At 38.1% G+C, this 13,290-nt stretch overlaps 1 protein-coding gene across 1 annotated transcript; it reads left to right on the forward strand.

Moving 5' to 3' along the window:
- Positions 1-513: 513 nt before the first annotated feature.
- Positions 514-8,344, forward strand: atp5mc1 (ATP synthase membrane subunit c locus 1). The gene is made up of 5 exons (XM_023260974.3): positions 514-626; positions 2,053-2,100; positions 3,702-3,782; positions 5,663-5,841; positions 7,908-8,344. Exons 2-5 carry the CDS (start codon positions 2,062-2,064, stop codon positions 8,020-8,022), a joined length of 414 nt encoding a protein of 137 aa, XP_023116742.1. The 5' UTR covers positions 514-626; positions 2,053-2,061; the 3' UTR covers positions 8,023-8,344.
- The last annotated feature ends 4,946 nt before the right edge of the window (positions 8,345-13,290 follow it).

Genomic DNA, 13,290 nt, shown 5'->3' on the forward strand with positions numbered 1-13,290 from the left:
AAGTGCCTTAAGACTGTCTAAGAATCTCAATTTCTATATTGATTAACCCCTGTGAAGTTAATTTATTAACTATCTTATTTCATATAATTTTATTATTAGCAGTAGTATTCTTTCTTTCTTTTCTTGTTCTTGCTGCTTGGATTAGTTGAATTCTATGACACAATTGGTGCCTATTTGTTGTGTATTTGTTATTAAACAATGCTTAATTTAAAAAAACAAATATTATCGTAATATTTTTGTGGGCGGGATTTCCTGTACATTAACCAATAGCTACACAGGACACTGGATGTGCTTCGAAAGGTCGCCCCTCGTAAACTCGTCGTTCCCGGCAATACTGTCCAATAAAATTAATGAACGTTCCTTTGGTCCCGCCTTCGTGAGCATCCTGGCCAGTTATAAACATTGTAGTTCAATAAAGCTCTATCTGATAGGCTAGAGAGGCGGAAGTAACATGGCGATGAGCCAATTATGAATGACGGAGGCTTCTCTGTAACCAATGGGTGTTTAGGACGTAGACGGTGAGCTTATAAATGACAAGGTGACAGTCCGTCTCATCCTACATTCACTGACTGCCGCTGTGTGCGAGAGCAGCTAACTGCGGACCCTCCGAAAGCCGTAACTTACCGGTAATATTTTTAATTTCACACACTTGCTTCATACTCACTTTAAATGTATTTTAAATGCGTGTAGGTCTGGTTTTTAGATTTAAACAGCGTGAGTTGTGAGGGGATGTTTGTAATGCTGCTAGCCGTCGGTAGCTAACAGGCTAGGTCGGCCATTCAGTGATCTGGAGCTTCAGAATGTGATTTAAACCCACTGATGTTTAACTAACAGGTAATGTGCCAGTATTAACATGAAGATAGAGTCAGAAACCCTCCGTGCTTCTCTGGAGCCAGCAGCGGGTCACAGTCCGGACACAGCTCGGCCAGGCTGATCTGACAGCAGACCGTAAAATGTCTGCCTGTCCGGGGCCTACTGGGTCCTCAGTCCGCCGCTGCAAGGACACTGCTGTCGGACACTGGGGGTGTCCTGTAGCCGCTCGTCCTTACAGAACAGAGTGGTGAGGTTGTTTTAGCAGGGAGTTCACTGTTCTTTCTCCCCAGGCCCAGTGCGTCCGTCTGCGGCTCATTTTTGACCTTCACGTCTGCAGACTGGTTAGCTTAGCAACTTAGCTTAGCTCTGGCGCTTCCCCTCTCCTCCGAGGACAGTCGGCCAAACCCAGATCTAAGCGGTGACACAGCCGTACCAGCTGGCCTCCTTTCTGGCCTTAACATATTTAGTATAATCTTAATGTCTTCGTAATAATTTGATTGTACACGTTGGACTGATTAGCACATATAAGCAGAAGTGTCCTCCAGGTCTGTGCTAATGGCGGCTCCAGGTGAGAGTGTGGAAGGAAGCCATTCATTCTGCAGCATGTGTGGATATTTAGCGGTTTATCTGGACGTGATCCTTTCCTGTAGTCGTTGCAATTGGATTAGCTTCTTGGCTGAACCACCCAGGAGCTACAGACTGGAGTTTATCTTCTCAATCAGCTTGTTGCTAGAGTTGACCTCTGCATACTCCAGGATTTTTGTTCCACAGGAGGTGTATTTCAAGTGAAACTGAAGAATTATGCACTTTTAATATGTGTGCACATAGAGTTAACTTAAGGTTCTTGTGTCTGTACTTTAATCCTGAGTTCAGTCTAACTGTCAAACTCATGGGTCAAGTACAAACCAGCTGCAGCCTTCACTTTGCCCACCCTTGTTTACTTAAGCTCAGGAAAGCTGCAAAAGTTTTAAATGCATCCAGGTTTTAAACCAAAAGTCTGCAGGTCTGAGATGGATATAAATATAAATATAATTTCCCATGCTCCACTGTGACTGTTCAATATCCAACTGTGTTGTTGGTCTGTGAACATATACCTGCCAGGTCCTGGTGGGTCTGTAGCACTTTCATTACTGTTATTTTCCAGGTTTGCTTCCTGTAAACATGCTGTCTTTGACCAACTGAAAGTGTCTTTGATCGAGAACACTGACCTACAATCTCTAATCTTACCTCTCTTTCCAGGTTCCAGCCATGTATGCCTGCGCCAAGTTTGTCACTTCTCCTGCTGTGGTATGTACACTTTGGCACTTTTTAGGGGGGAAAAAAATCATCTTTAAAAATGTACAACTGTTAGTATGTGGCATTTCAGCTCTGACAGCTTAAACTGATGGCAGAAGTTAACTGCAGGGTCTTGATCTGTTTTGTAATTGTCCCCTGTGGATGTATTTCAGTGACTGAGCCTTTTAGCATCCTTATTTTTAAATCTGTCTTCACTGAATGACAGCCACGTTTGGTCGATGTTCTTTGTGGCAGTTGTACAGTTAGTGGCATGTCAGCTGACCCTGCAGCACGCTGGGCATCTCAGTCATGGAGGTATTGTGGAGGACGAAGTCCAGTGTTTACATCTGACGCTGTTCAGCAGGGAAGGGGCTTACAGACACCGATGAGCATTTCCTGCTTTAATCTGACAATTAAATACTTAATCCTCCTGTTGTCTTCATTTACGCGTGCCAAAAAATACAGTTTCCTTGTCTGAAAAAAATCCCCAAAAATCAGCAAAAAATCCTAAACTTTCTGAAAATTTGCAAAACCTTCAGGAAGAAAATTCCAATAATTCCTTGAAAGATTCCCTTAAAAGTTTTACTTTTAAAAAATCCCCCAAATTTGGCAAGAAAATTCTTGTAAATATTTTTTTAAAAAATGAATAAAAATCATCCAAAAAAAATCCTAAAAATATCTAAAGTGATTCCATATATATCAGTAAAACTTGTAATATTTTCTTTGAGAACATTCACATAAAAATCCAGCAAAATTTGCTGGATTTTTATGTCGGTGTTCTTAAGAAACATTTTAACATTTCTTTTTTTCAATCAAAAAATGTTCAAAGATTTCCCGAAAATGTGGACATCAGAAGTTTCACTGTGAAAAATTTTTTTTTCCTCCACATTTTTAAATTTTAAAAAGGGTCAATCTTGACCCGCAGGACAACATCAGGGTTAATTAAGAAGAAACAGATTGATTGAAGGCCTTTTTTTATTAGTCAGAATAGTGATTCTGAGTATCTCCAGGAAAAATCAGAGGTGTCAAAACATTTTTTTTTAGTGATTTTCAAACATGTATACCTCTCAAATGTGAGCTTTTTTCCCCCCTGGTGTGATACTTTAGGCATCTAAAACTTTAGTAAATGTAATGATCAGTGAAAGACTAACTGCCACAATCATACCTTTTTTAAATGGGGATTATAACTGCTCTATTTTAAGAGATTTCTGGGCAAAAGTTCTATTTGGAATTGCACCTTAACAGTTTTCTTTATATCTAAACTTTTGGAAAATTCACTGTTTGCTATCCCATTAATATTTTTCTAGTTTTCTCTGATGAAGTTTCTGTTAATGTTACATTTCAGTTTGTTGGTTAGGTGCTACAACGCTGCAATCAGTGTCTGGCTGCATGTCAGCTTGTTAAATCCAGTATATTTTACTTTCTGTTGACATCAGTTGGCTTTTGGTATCCATTAATGCCCTCACATTGACTGAAATCTTTGCTAAGATGGATGTTAGGTCTTTTAGTCTTTGCAAGAAAATCAATAAGATGCTCTGCTTGGAAGCTGTAGTTGATGTCCAGTTTCCCAGAGGCTGTTTCTGCTTGTAAAGAGTCGTCTTGTGTCTCTGTAGCTCCGTGGGGGGTCCAGAGTCCTCGCCCGGCCGGTCTCAGTCTCCCTCTTCAACAGACCTGAAGCCACAGTGGAGCAGCAGGTCAGTCCCTTCATCATCAATCATCTCACTCCAACACATCTGATACTGGGATCGATATTTAGCACATCTATCAGAGTATAGAAGTAGATATGTTCTGGTGGAGAGGCCTGAGTCACCCTCTGGTCTGAAGAGTTGCAGCTTGCAGTCAGACCTGTTGTTTCTTTGAACATAAGAAGTCCAGGATGTTTTTTATTCTCTGGAAACATGTTCCTCTACCTTTGATTTGACTGAAAACAATGACTGATCTGCACACGTTAACTAATGTTAGTTACTTAAGCTGCTTGTAATGAAATACAAACATAAATGAAATATTGCTGTAGTTTCATGTGAGAGATTTGAGAATTCTAAAATTTTACTGCTAGCTATTCTGATAAGTGATTATTTTTTTTTTTTTTTTTTTTTTAAAAGGAAAATGTGTTAAAATTATTTGATCCCAGATTCTTAAATGAGTATTTCCTGTTTTTTTTTTTTACTCCTGTGACGGTACACTGAGTGAAAACAAGACTTGAGTTGCCGTTTCATCTTGAAATTTAAGGTCCTTATTGCCGTTTTTCTCAATTTCCAGACATTTTATAGACCCAACAACTAATAGATAAATCAAAAGGAAAATAAAAAACCCAACAGATGACCAGTGAAAATAATTAGTTGCAGGTCTACCTCATTTTCAGTGGGGCTGCATGTCAGGAGAAAACCTCCTGTTTATTCTTTAAACAGAAGCTCTTAAAAAAAAATCAAACTGCAGCAGGTTAGTAGGCAGGAAGAGCAACAGGCAAGCTGTCAGTGACTGTCAGGACAAGATATAAATTCTTATTAACGGAGCAATAATTTACAAAAAGACCTCCAGTACTCGAATTAAGCAACTGAGGCATATGACTGGTTGAAAAATTAAAAGACTTAATATTTGCCGATTAAAAAAAACCTTTGTAGATGCTAGTCAGCTGGAGACAGTTTTTATTTGTATTATTATTTTTAGAGCCAGCATCTAGCAGACATTGACATTGCATTTGATGATACTTCTGCCCTGGCTTCCACCTTAAACCCTGGCAACGGCTACTGAATTGAGCTCATCTGAATAAAGTGCACTTTACAAATTGACCTATTTTTAAAGAGATGGCTGCCTCTAAAACATCTGCCAGGATCTAGTTTTTCATCTGAGTGAGTTAACTGAGCGCAAGACAGAATTGTGCACAGATTACAACAAAATATCAGACAAATTATTCATATATGCAATTTCCTTAGAACATAAATGATCATAAAACATGTCTGTGCACCTGGTTTGAGTTATCATTTCAAGATTCAGTAACTTTACTGTCATACACAAAGCAGAAACACAGTGATTACCCTGAGTGATGAAATTCTTATTTTGCGAGTTCCATTCACACAACTGAAATGACAAACAAAATGAGCTAAGAAAAAATTAAATTATAATTAACAATGATAATAAAATAGAATAAAAATGAAATAGAATAAAAAAGTAGTTACAAATAAATTGTGTGCAAATGTCAATTTTGCAGTACTGTCATATGTAAACAGATAAGAGATATGTGCAGAATATTGCTGTTTATAAGAATGTTGCAGGTGATTCAGAAACCTGATAACCTGTGAATAGAAGCTGTTTTTTAGACTGGTTTGGCAGAGTGCTGACTGTAATATTTTTTATGAATACAAGTTCACTCTATCTGCCATTTTACCCTCTGATTGTATTCTTTTTTTAAATGGTGCAACCCGTACATCTGGTGTTTTTGAACGGTGTGTTTTACAGAAGTCTGATACGTTTAGTCAGTGCGTTTAGATGAATGTCCTGGATCTCAGATGTAAATATTTAGTCTGTTAGCTGATGAGTGGCCTGTACTGGAGCTGTTTCTCCTCTCCATCCTCAGGCCCTGTTGCCAGTCAGCCAGTCTGCAGTCCTGACCCGCTCCTTCCAGACCAGCGCCGTCTCCCGGGACATCGACACTGCCGCCAAGTTCATTGGTGCTGGCGCTGCCACGGTGGGCGTGGCCGGCTCAGGAGCTGGAATCGGAACAGTGTTCGGCAGCCTCATCATTGGTTATGCCAGGTACATATTCACATTTTACCACCTGGACGACTCAATCCACAGCACTTTGAGGGGTAGTTTGGTGCTTTTATCAAACTGCTGTGGATATTTAGAGTCCTGACTGCTGAAAACAGACTTCCTAATGTGCTTCAGTGATGTCTCTGAATGGTCTTCAGTAACCTGAGGATTTAAAAGCCACGGATGAGAAGCAAATTAAAACTATGTGAGGAGTAAGCCTTTACATTCTTTAAATTAAATCCTCAGATGTGAAGAGAACAGCCTTTTCATACTGTTCTCCAGGACACACTGGGATTGTCTGAACAAATAATAACTCAAGGTGTATTTACCAGCTTACCAGCCAAGGTTTTGAAGCAGCAGTCTGGTTTCTGCCCATGTTCTCCACTGAGGAAGTGGAATAGAGTTTGACACTTAACAGTATGTACCTTAACTAAACTCCTGCACCTCAGACCACAGATCCCAGCAGATATCACTGGAAATGACCTGAACACAAAGTGTTTAATTTTCTCAGATGAGTAATTACTGGGTCTGATTTAAACAATGTTTATATGTTTAAAGGGAGGATTTTAAACTGCCCAACTATTGAATGACTGCAGTATATCTGTCCTAAACATAACAAATCTGATCTGTTCATTTAGTAAATTGAGGTTATTGTGCACTCCAGCAGACAGAGCTGATGCTGCTGGGACAGAAGTAGCTGCAACAAACTGAAACTACATTACTACTCTTAAAGTAACAAAGTTAATTTAAGAGGATAAGTGACTTGTTAAAGCAGCATGGGCTTGCAGGGTTTATAGAAATTCAGAGATGCATCCTGGCAGCTTTTTTCCCCACTTTGCTCAGATCCAAGTTAGCAGTTTCAACTGTTTCTAGTCTTTTTTTTGTTGAATCAAATTAATGTACAGACATAAAAGTTTTGTCAGTGTTCTTAACAAGAAAGCAAATATGTGTAATGTAGTGATGTATTTCTTCAGCTGTAAACTTTTATGTTTAAATTATATCATTTTAAGGGGATCAGGCAGCTTTTTTATTAGTCAGCCAGTTCATAAGTCTTTTGGATCCGATGCAAAACAACATGTGTAAATGATCAAACTGCAACACAAAAGGGATCAAGCTGAGATACACTTGGGGTTAGAATAGTTAAGATAAAATCTGCTTTATTCATCCTGGAGGAAATTATTTTGCCTGAGTACAACAATCAATAAACAGAGGTTGGTGGAATAAACACAATTACACAGAGGTTAGTAGTAAAATAGAAATAACTAACAATACAGAGTACAAAATGTGTTGGTGTGAAATGTCACCATGTGTAGTCTCTCAAGTCTGTAAAGTGTCTAGTAAAATAAGAATTAAAATAAAGAAGAAAAATAAAATAAGATACCACAAGTACAAGATGTAAACTGTATGCTAATACTACAATCGAGAAAGATTACCAGAATTGGAACTGATGCAAAATGCAGTAGAGCTAAACACTGGTGTAACCTCAGTTTAAAGAGCAGCAGTCCATATCTGTTTTCACACTCCAGTTTGCCTCAAAACACCACTTCCTCTTTGTTACCAAAGAGTCCACTCACATTTATACCTTTGTAGACATACACATCTTAGACAACAGCATAAAATGCTAAAAAGCTAATTAGATTGTATAATTTGGAGTCCAGATCTCAGGTCAGGTCCATAAGGAGACTGTGAACTCTGAAGACTTCCATCACATTCATGCATAAATAGCTCTGTATTAATTACATTTGATTTGTGACAGAGTTGGCATCTATAACTTTAGATTGTTCCCTTTTTTCCTCTATTTGTATTTAAAGTGATTTTACTCCAGTTTAAGGTCTTTGCATGGAGCCTGATCTTCATGTTGTGAGTGTTTGGTGCTGAGGCTGGTTTTAGGTTACGCTCAGTAAATAAAACATTCTGGCCAGTGTGTGGTGAAACCTCAAGGTAGAAGTGTCTGCTGTGAAGGAGCTTAAGCTTAGTATTCAGTCTGTGAGACTGTGCTGTTTGGATGTCTGATTGTTTGGTGACATGAACATAATTTAAATATCCGTATGTCTGTCTGTCCTCCACAGGAACCCCTCCCTGAAGCAGCAGCTCTTCTCCTACGCCATCCTGGGCTTCGCTCTGTCTGAGGCTATGGGTCTCTTCTGTCTGATGGTGGCGTTCCTCATCCTGTTCGCCATGTAAACCTGGAAACCCACCACCTCCTCTCCCACTTACTGCCCCTCTACTCCCACTTACTGCCCCTCTACTCCCCTCTGCTCCCTTCTCCCTCCCTCCCCTTCCACCCGGAGGGAGGGTTTCCAGAACGGGAACTCTGAACGAGCTGATAGGCCATTCCAATCAACGGAGAAAATACTAAAGGAAAAATATTTACATCTGAGGTTAGCAAACCTCCAATCCTTCATTTTTATGTTCCTACACTTATGTTTGTTTTTCAGAAGTTTTATGTAAGACCTCACTTCGGTTGAAATAATCTGTCCAAAATAAATGGTTGGGATAACTGAAAGACTGTCTGTGGTGTTTTTAATCCTGTTGTGTTGCCAAATAAGGGGATCTTAAAATGTAATGGGTATAATTTTTGTGTTTCCTCGGCAATTATTCATCATGTTTTAGCCGTTATTAGAAACAACTGACAGTATCGTAAAGACAACTGGCAGCTAACTACAGTACATTTTACCTCACTTAAATGTAATACATTCTTGTGATGTGGGTGCACTTTTTAACTACACAAACTGCATTGTATTCCATATATAACAGAGTGACATTTATGGTAGCTTTTAAAACAAGTTGCCGGTTTTGTTTAAAACCACAATGTCCTGATAAGATGCACCATTACCTCTAGATTTCTACATGGATGTAATCTAAGTTTATATGTCCTGTCAGGTCTCACGTGTGCATTTCTTCTCCACTTCCTGAGTGAAAAATCCCACTTGTTTTCCACTAGCGTTCAGTCATTTCAGTAAAACTAGTGTGCAACTGCTTCAGAAACTGATCTGCATTTCATCAAAGCTACATCTATGTTCACCATCTGTCAAAGCAGAACTAAAAATAATATTCATAGCCTCAATTAAATGACTTTTTTGGCATAATTTGGTGAATTAAAAGCTAAAAAGCCCACGAGTTTAGCTTGATGAAATATATTAGATTTGACAATGGCTAGTCGAACCAGTTCACCTGCAACATGAAGTTAATTTTCAAACCGTTTGGGTATCGGAACCAGTACAGTCTATTGTGAACTGAAATATGATGCAGGTGTGGTATAGTAGGCAACAGTGCTTCAGGTATGAATATGAATTTAAACTACATGCCTTAGTATTACCACACAGCAGAAGCACCATTACTGTTCATGTAACCTCAGCTGTGACTGAAACATGACACCTTGAAGCTTAAGGAAAAGGTTAATAGACAAATAAGACAAAAATATTATTGATAATATCTGTTATGGTTGATGAGGTCATTTCAGTGCAATGCAAAAGAAAGTGTAGCCTACAGCTAATAGCTAAAAGAAAATTTAAAAAGCTATTTTCCCCTTTTACTGCCAATGAATAGATAAAATAAAGGGTTAAAATCCATATTTATTTGATCAACTACTATAGAGCTAATAAGAAAAAAATATTTTTGTTTATTATATCAATTGAGTGAAGTTAAAAATATACAACTTTATATTTTTCCACATGGTTTAAATTTTTTAGTATTTATTGATTTTTTATTTTTATAAACAGTCTGTAATATAAATATGAAAGGAATTAAAAGTACACTATAGTCCTACTTATTATCACAGTGGCTGTTCTACCAGATTATGTCAAGGCTTTCCCCCCTTTTACTACCAATCAACTGATAAATTATTTAAGATAAATGAGAGGAAAATAAAGTCTGAATTCATTTGATCAACTATAAAGGTAACAAATATAAACTATGACATTTTGGTGACATTTTGGACAACATACTAAACTATGAGTTTTCCACATTTCAGTAGGAGGAAGACAGGAAATAAGGGATTACGTTTATATAGTGCTTTTCTATTAAGGCATACCCAAAGCACATTCCATTATTCATTCACTCACACATTCTTACTCTGATGGTGGTAAACTACATTTGTAGCCACAGCTGCCCTGGGGCAGATCGATGGAAGCGTGGCTGACAATCTGCACCTACGACCCCTCCAACCACCACCAACATTCATACTCCAGTGTGAGTAGCAGCACTGGAGGCCAGGGGGGTAAAGTGTCTTGCCCAAGGACACAACAGCACATGACTAGGACAGAGAGGGAATCGAACCACCGCCCCTTCGATCATTGGACGACCCGCTCTTCCACCTGAGCCACAGCCACCCAGTAAAGATCTGCACTAAACTGAGATGAGCTGGAATCAAACCTGTGTCTCTGAGACAATCCGGATTTTGAGTCATCCTCGCAACCAGTTGAGCTACATTGGAACCCTGGCTCTCTTTGTCGGACGACATACTAAACCATGACTTTTTAATACAATTTGGATGACATACGAAATTGTGACGTTTTGTCACATTTTGGACGACATACTAAACTATGACATTTTGTCACATTTTAGACGACATACTGAACTATGACGTGTTTGTGATATTTTGGACGACATTGTTAAGGCCCCAGAGCCTCTGTCTTCTGCTGCACTGCTTACAGGTCTCTGGCTGGACGGAGCTGTAATCACCTAACCAGCCACACCTGGGAAGTGCACCAGGCTATATAAGCCAGCTGGCTGAACCAGAGCTCGCTCTGCCATGCCTGTGCCTTCTGCTCTGGTGTGCCACTGCTCAGGTCATCGCTGATCACTTCACAGCTACGGCCAGCCATGTGGACCTTGGTGGTACTTAGTTTTGTTTCACACTGACAACACGCACTACACATTCTCCACTACCACCTCAAATTTTGGACGACGTACTAAACTATGACGTTTTTGTCACATTTTGGACGACATACTAAATGGCTTGTTTTTACAACATGTTGGAAAATGGCTTTTTTTTTCCGACATAGTATACTATGGCGTTTTTTTTTTGCGGCAAAATTCATGATGATTTTTTTTTTCAAAGAAAACATTACCATAGGGTTTTTCACGGCCTCTTTTACATTATTTCATCATATGGCATGTTTTTACAACATTTTGAAAAATCGCATTTTTTTTCGACATAGCATACTATGGTGTTTTTTTGTGCGGCAAAATTCATGATGATTTTTTTTTGCACAGAAAACCTTTCTGGAGTGTTTTTCATGCTCTCCTTTACATTTTTTCATCATATGGCACGTTTTTACATGTTTGAAAAAGCATTTTTTTTTGGAATAGAATAGTAAGGCGTTTTTTTGGCGCCAAAATTCATGACGATTTTTTTGCACAGAAAACGGTCCAGGGGTGTTTTTTTCACGCTCTCCTTTACATTATTTCATCATATGGCACGTTTTTCACAACATGTTCGAAAAATCTCATTTTTCACAACTGCTCCATGTTCAGTCACGCTCAGAATCTGCTGAGTCAGAGGTAAAGCGTTTTTTTTTGCGCCAAAATTCATGAGGATTTTTTTTTGCACAGAAAACCTTTCTGGAGTGTTTTTCATGCTCTCCTTTACATTTTTTCATCATATGGCACGTTTTTACATGTTTGAAAAAGCATTTTTTTTGGAATAGAATAATAAGGCGTTTTTTTGGCGCCAAAATTCATGACGATTTTTTTGCACAGAAAACCTTCCAGGGGTGTTTTTTTCACGCTCTCCTTTACATTATTTCATCATATGGCACGTTTTTACAACATGTTCGAAAAATCTCATTTTTTTTGACATAGTATAGTAAGGTGTTTTTTTGGCGCCAAAATTCATGGTGATTTTTTTTTTAATGAAAACCTTCCTGGAGTGTTTTTCACGCTCTCCTTTACATTATTTCATCATATGGCACGTTTTTACAACATGTTCGAAAAATCTAATTTTTTTTCGACATAGTATAGTCAGGCGTTTTTTTGGCGCCAAAATTCATGATGATTTTTTTTGCACAGAAAACCTTCCTGGGGTGTTTTTCATGCTCTTCTTTACATTATTTCATCATATGGCACGTTTTCACAACATGTTCGAAAAATCGCATTTTTTTTCAACATACGTTTTTCGAAAACATTCCACTGTTTTTCACTCGGCGTTCTGCTCCAAGTATAACTTAAAATTTCACAACTGCTCCATGTTCAGTCGAGCTCAGAATCTGCTGAGTCAGAGGTAAGGCTTTTTTTTGCGACAAAATTCATGATGATTTTTTTTGCACAGAAAACCTTTCTGGAGTGTTTTTCATGCTCTCCTTTGCATTTTTTCATTATATGGCACGTTTTTACAACATGTTCGAAAAATCTCATTTTTTTCGACATATGTTTTTCGAAAACGTTCCACTGTTCTTCACTCGGCGTTCTGCTCCAAGTATAACTTAAAATTTCACAACTGCTCCATGTTCAGTCAAGCTCAGAATCTGCTGAGTCAGAGGTAAGGCGTTTTTTTTTGGAGCCAAAATTCATGATTTTTTTTGCACAGAAAACCTTCCTGCAGTGTTTTTCACACTCGCCTTTACATTATTTCATCATATGGCACGTTTTCACAACATGTTCGAAAAATCTCATTTTTTTTCGACATAGTATAGTAAGGCGTTTTTTTTGCGCCAAAATTCATGATGATTTTTTTTGCACAGAAAACCTTCCTGGGGTGTTTTTCATGCTCTCCTTTAGATTATTTCATCATATGGCACCTTTTCACAACATGTTTGAAAAATCACATTTTTTTTCGACATACTATAGGAAGGCGTTTTTTTGGCACCAAAATTCATGATGATTTTTTTTGCACAGAAAACCTTCCTGGAGTGTTTTTCATGCTCTCCTTTACATTATTTCATCATATGGCACGTTTTTACAACATGTTCGAAAAATCTCATTTTTTTTCGACATAGTATAATAAGGCGTTTTTTTTGGCGCCAAAATTCATGATGATTTTTTTTGCCCAGAAAACCTTCCTGCAGTGTTTTTCACGCTCTCCTTTACATTATTTCATCATATGGCACGTTTTTACTACATGTTCGAAAAATCTCATTTTTTTTCGACATAGTATAGTAAGGCGTTTTTTTGGCGCCAAAATTCATGATGATTTTTTTTTGCACAGAAAACCTTCCTGGAGTGTATTTCACGCTCTCCTTTACATTATTTCATCATATGGCACGTTTTTACAACATGTTCGAAAAATCACATTTCTTTTCGACATAGTATAGTAAGGCGTTTTTTTGGCGCCAAAATTCATGATGATTTTTTTTGCACAGAAAACCTTCCTGGAGTGTATTTCACGCTCTCCTTTACATTATTTCATCATATGGCACGTTTTTACAACATGTTCGAAAAATCACATTTCTTTTCGACATAGTATAGTAAGGCGTTTTTTTGGCGCCAAAATTCATGATGATTTTTTTTGCA

Source organism: Amphiprion ocellaris, unplaced genomic scaffold, assembly GCF_022539595.1.
Source record: "Amphiprion ocellaris isolate individual 3 ecotype Okinawa unplaced genomic scaffold, ASM2253959v1 Aocel_unscaffolded321, whole genome shotgun sequence".
Taxonomy (NCBI): Eukaryota; Metazoa; Chordata; class Actinopteri; family Pomacentridae; genus Amphiprion; species Amphiprion ocellaris.

Coding starts and splice junctions, on each gene's coding strand:
- atp5mc1 (XM_023260974.3), top strand. CDS start 2,062: ATGTATGCCTGCGCCAAGTTTGTCACTTCTCCTGCTGTG. Junction 2,101..3,701: donor TTGTCACTTCTCCTGCTGTG/GTATGTACACTT, acceptor GTGTCTCTGTAG/CTCCGTGGGGGGTCCAGAGT. Junction 3,783..5,662: donor AAGCCACAGTGGAGCAGCAG/GTCAGTCCCTTC, acceptor CTCCATCCTCAG/GCCCTGTTGCCAGTCAGCCA.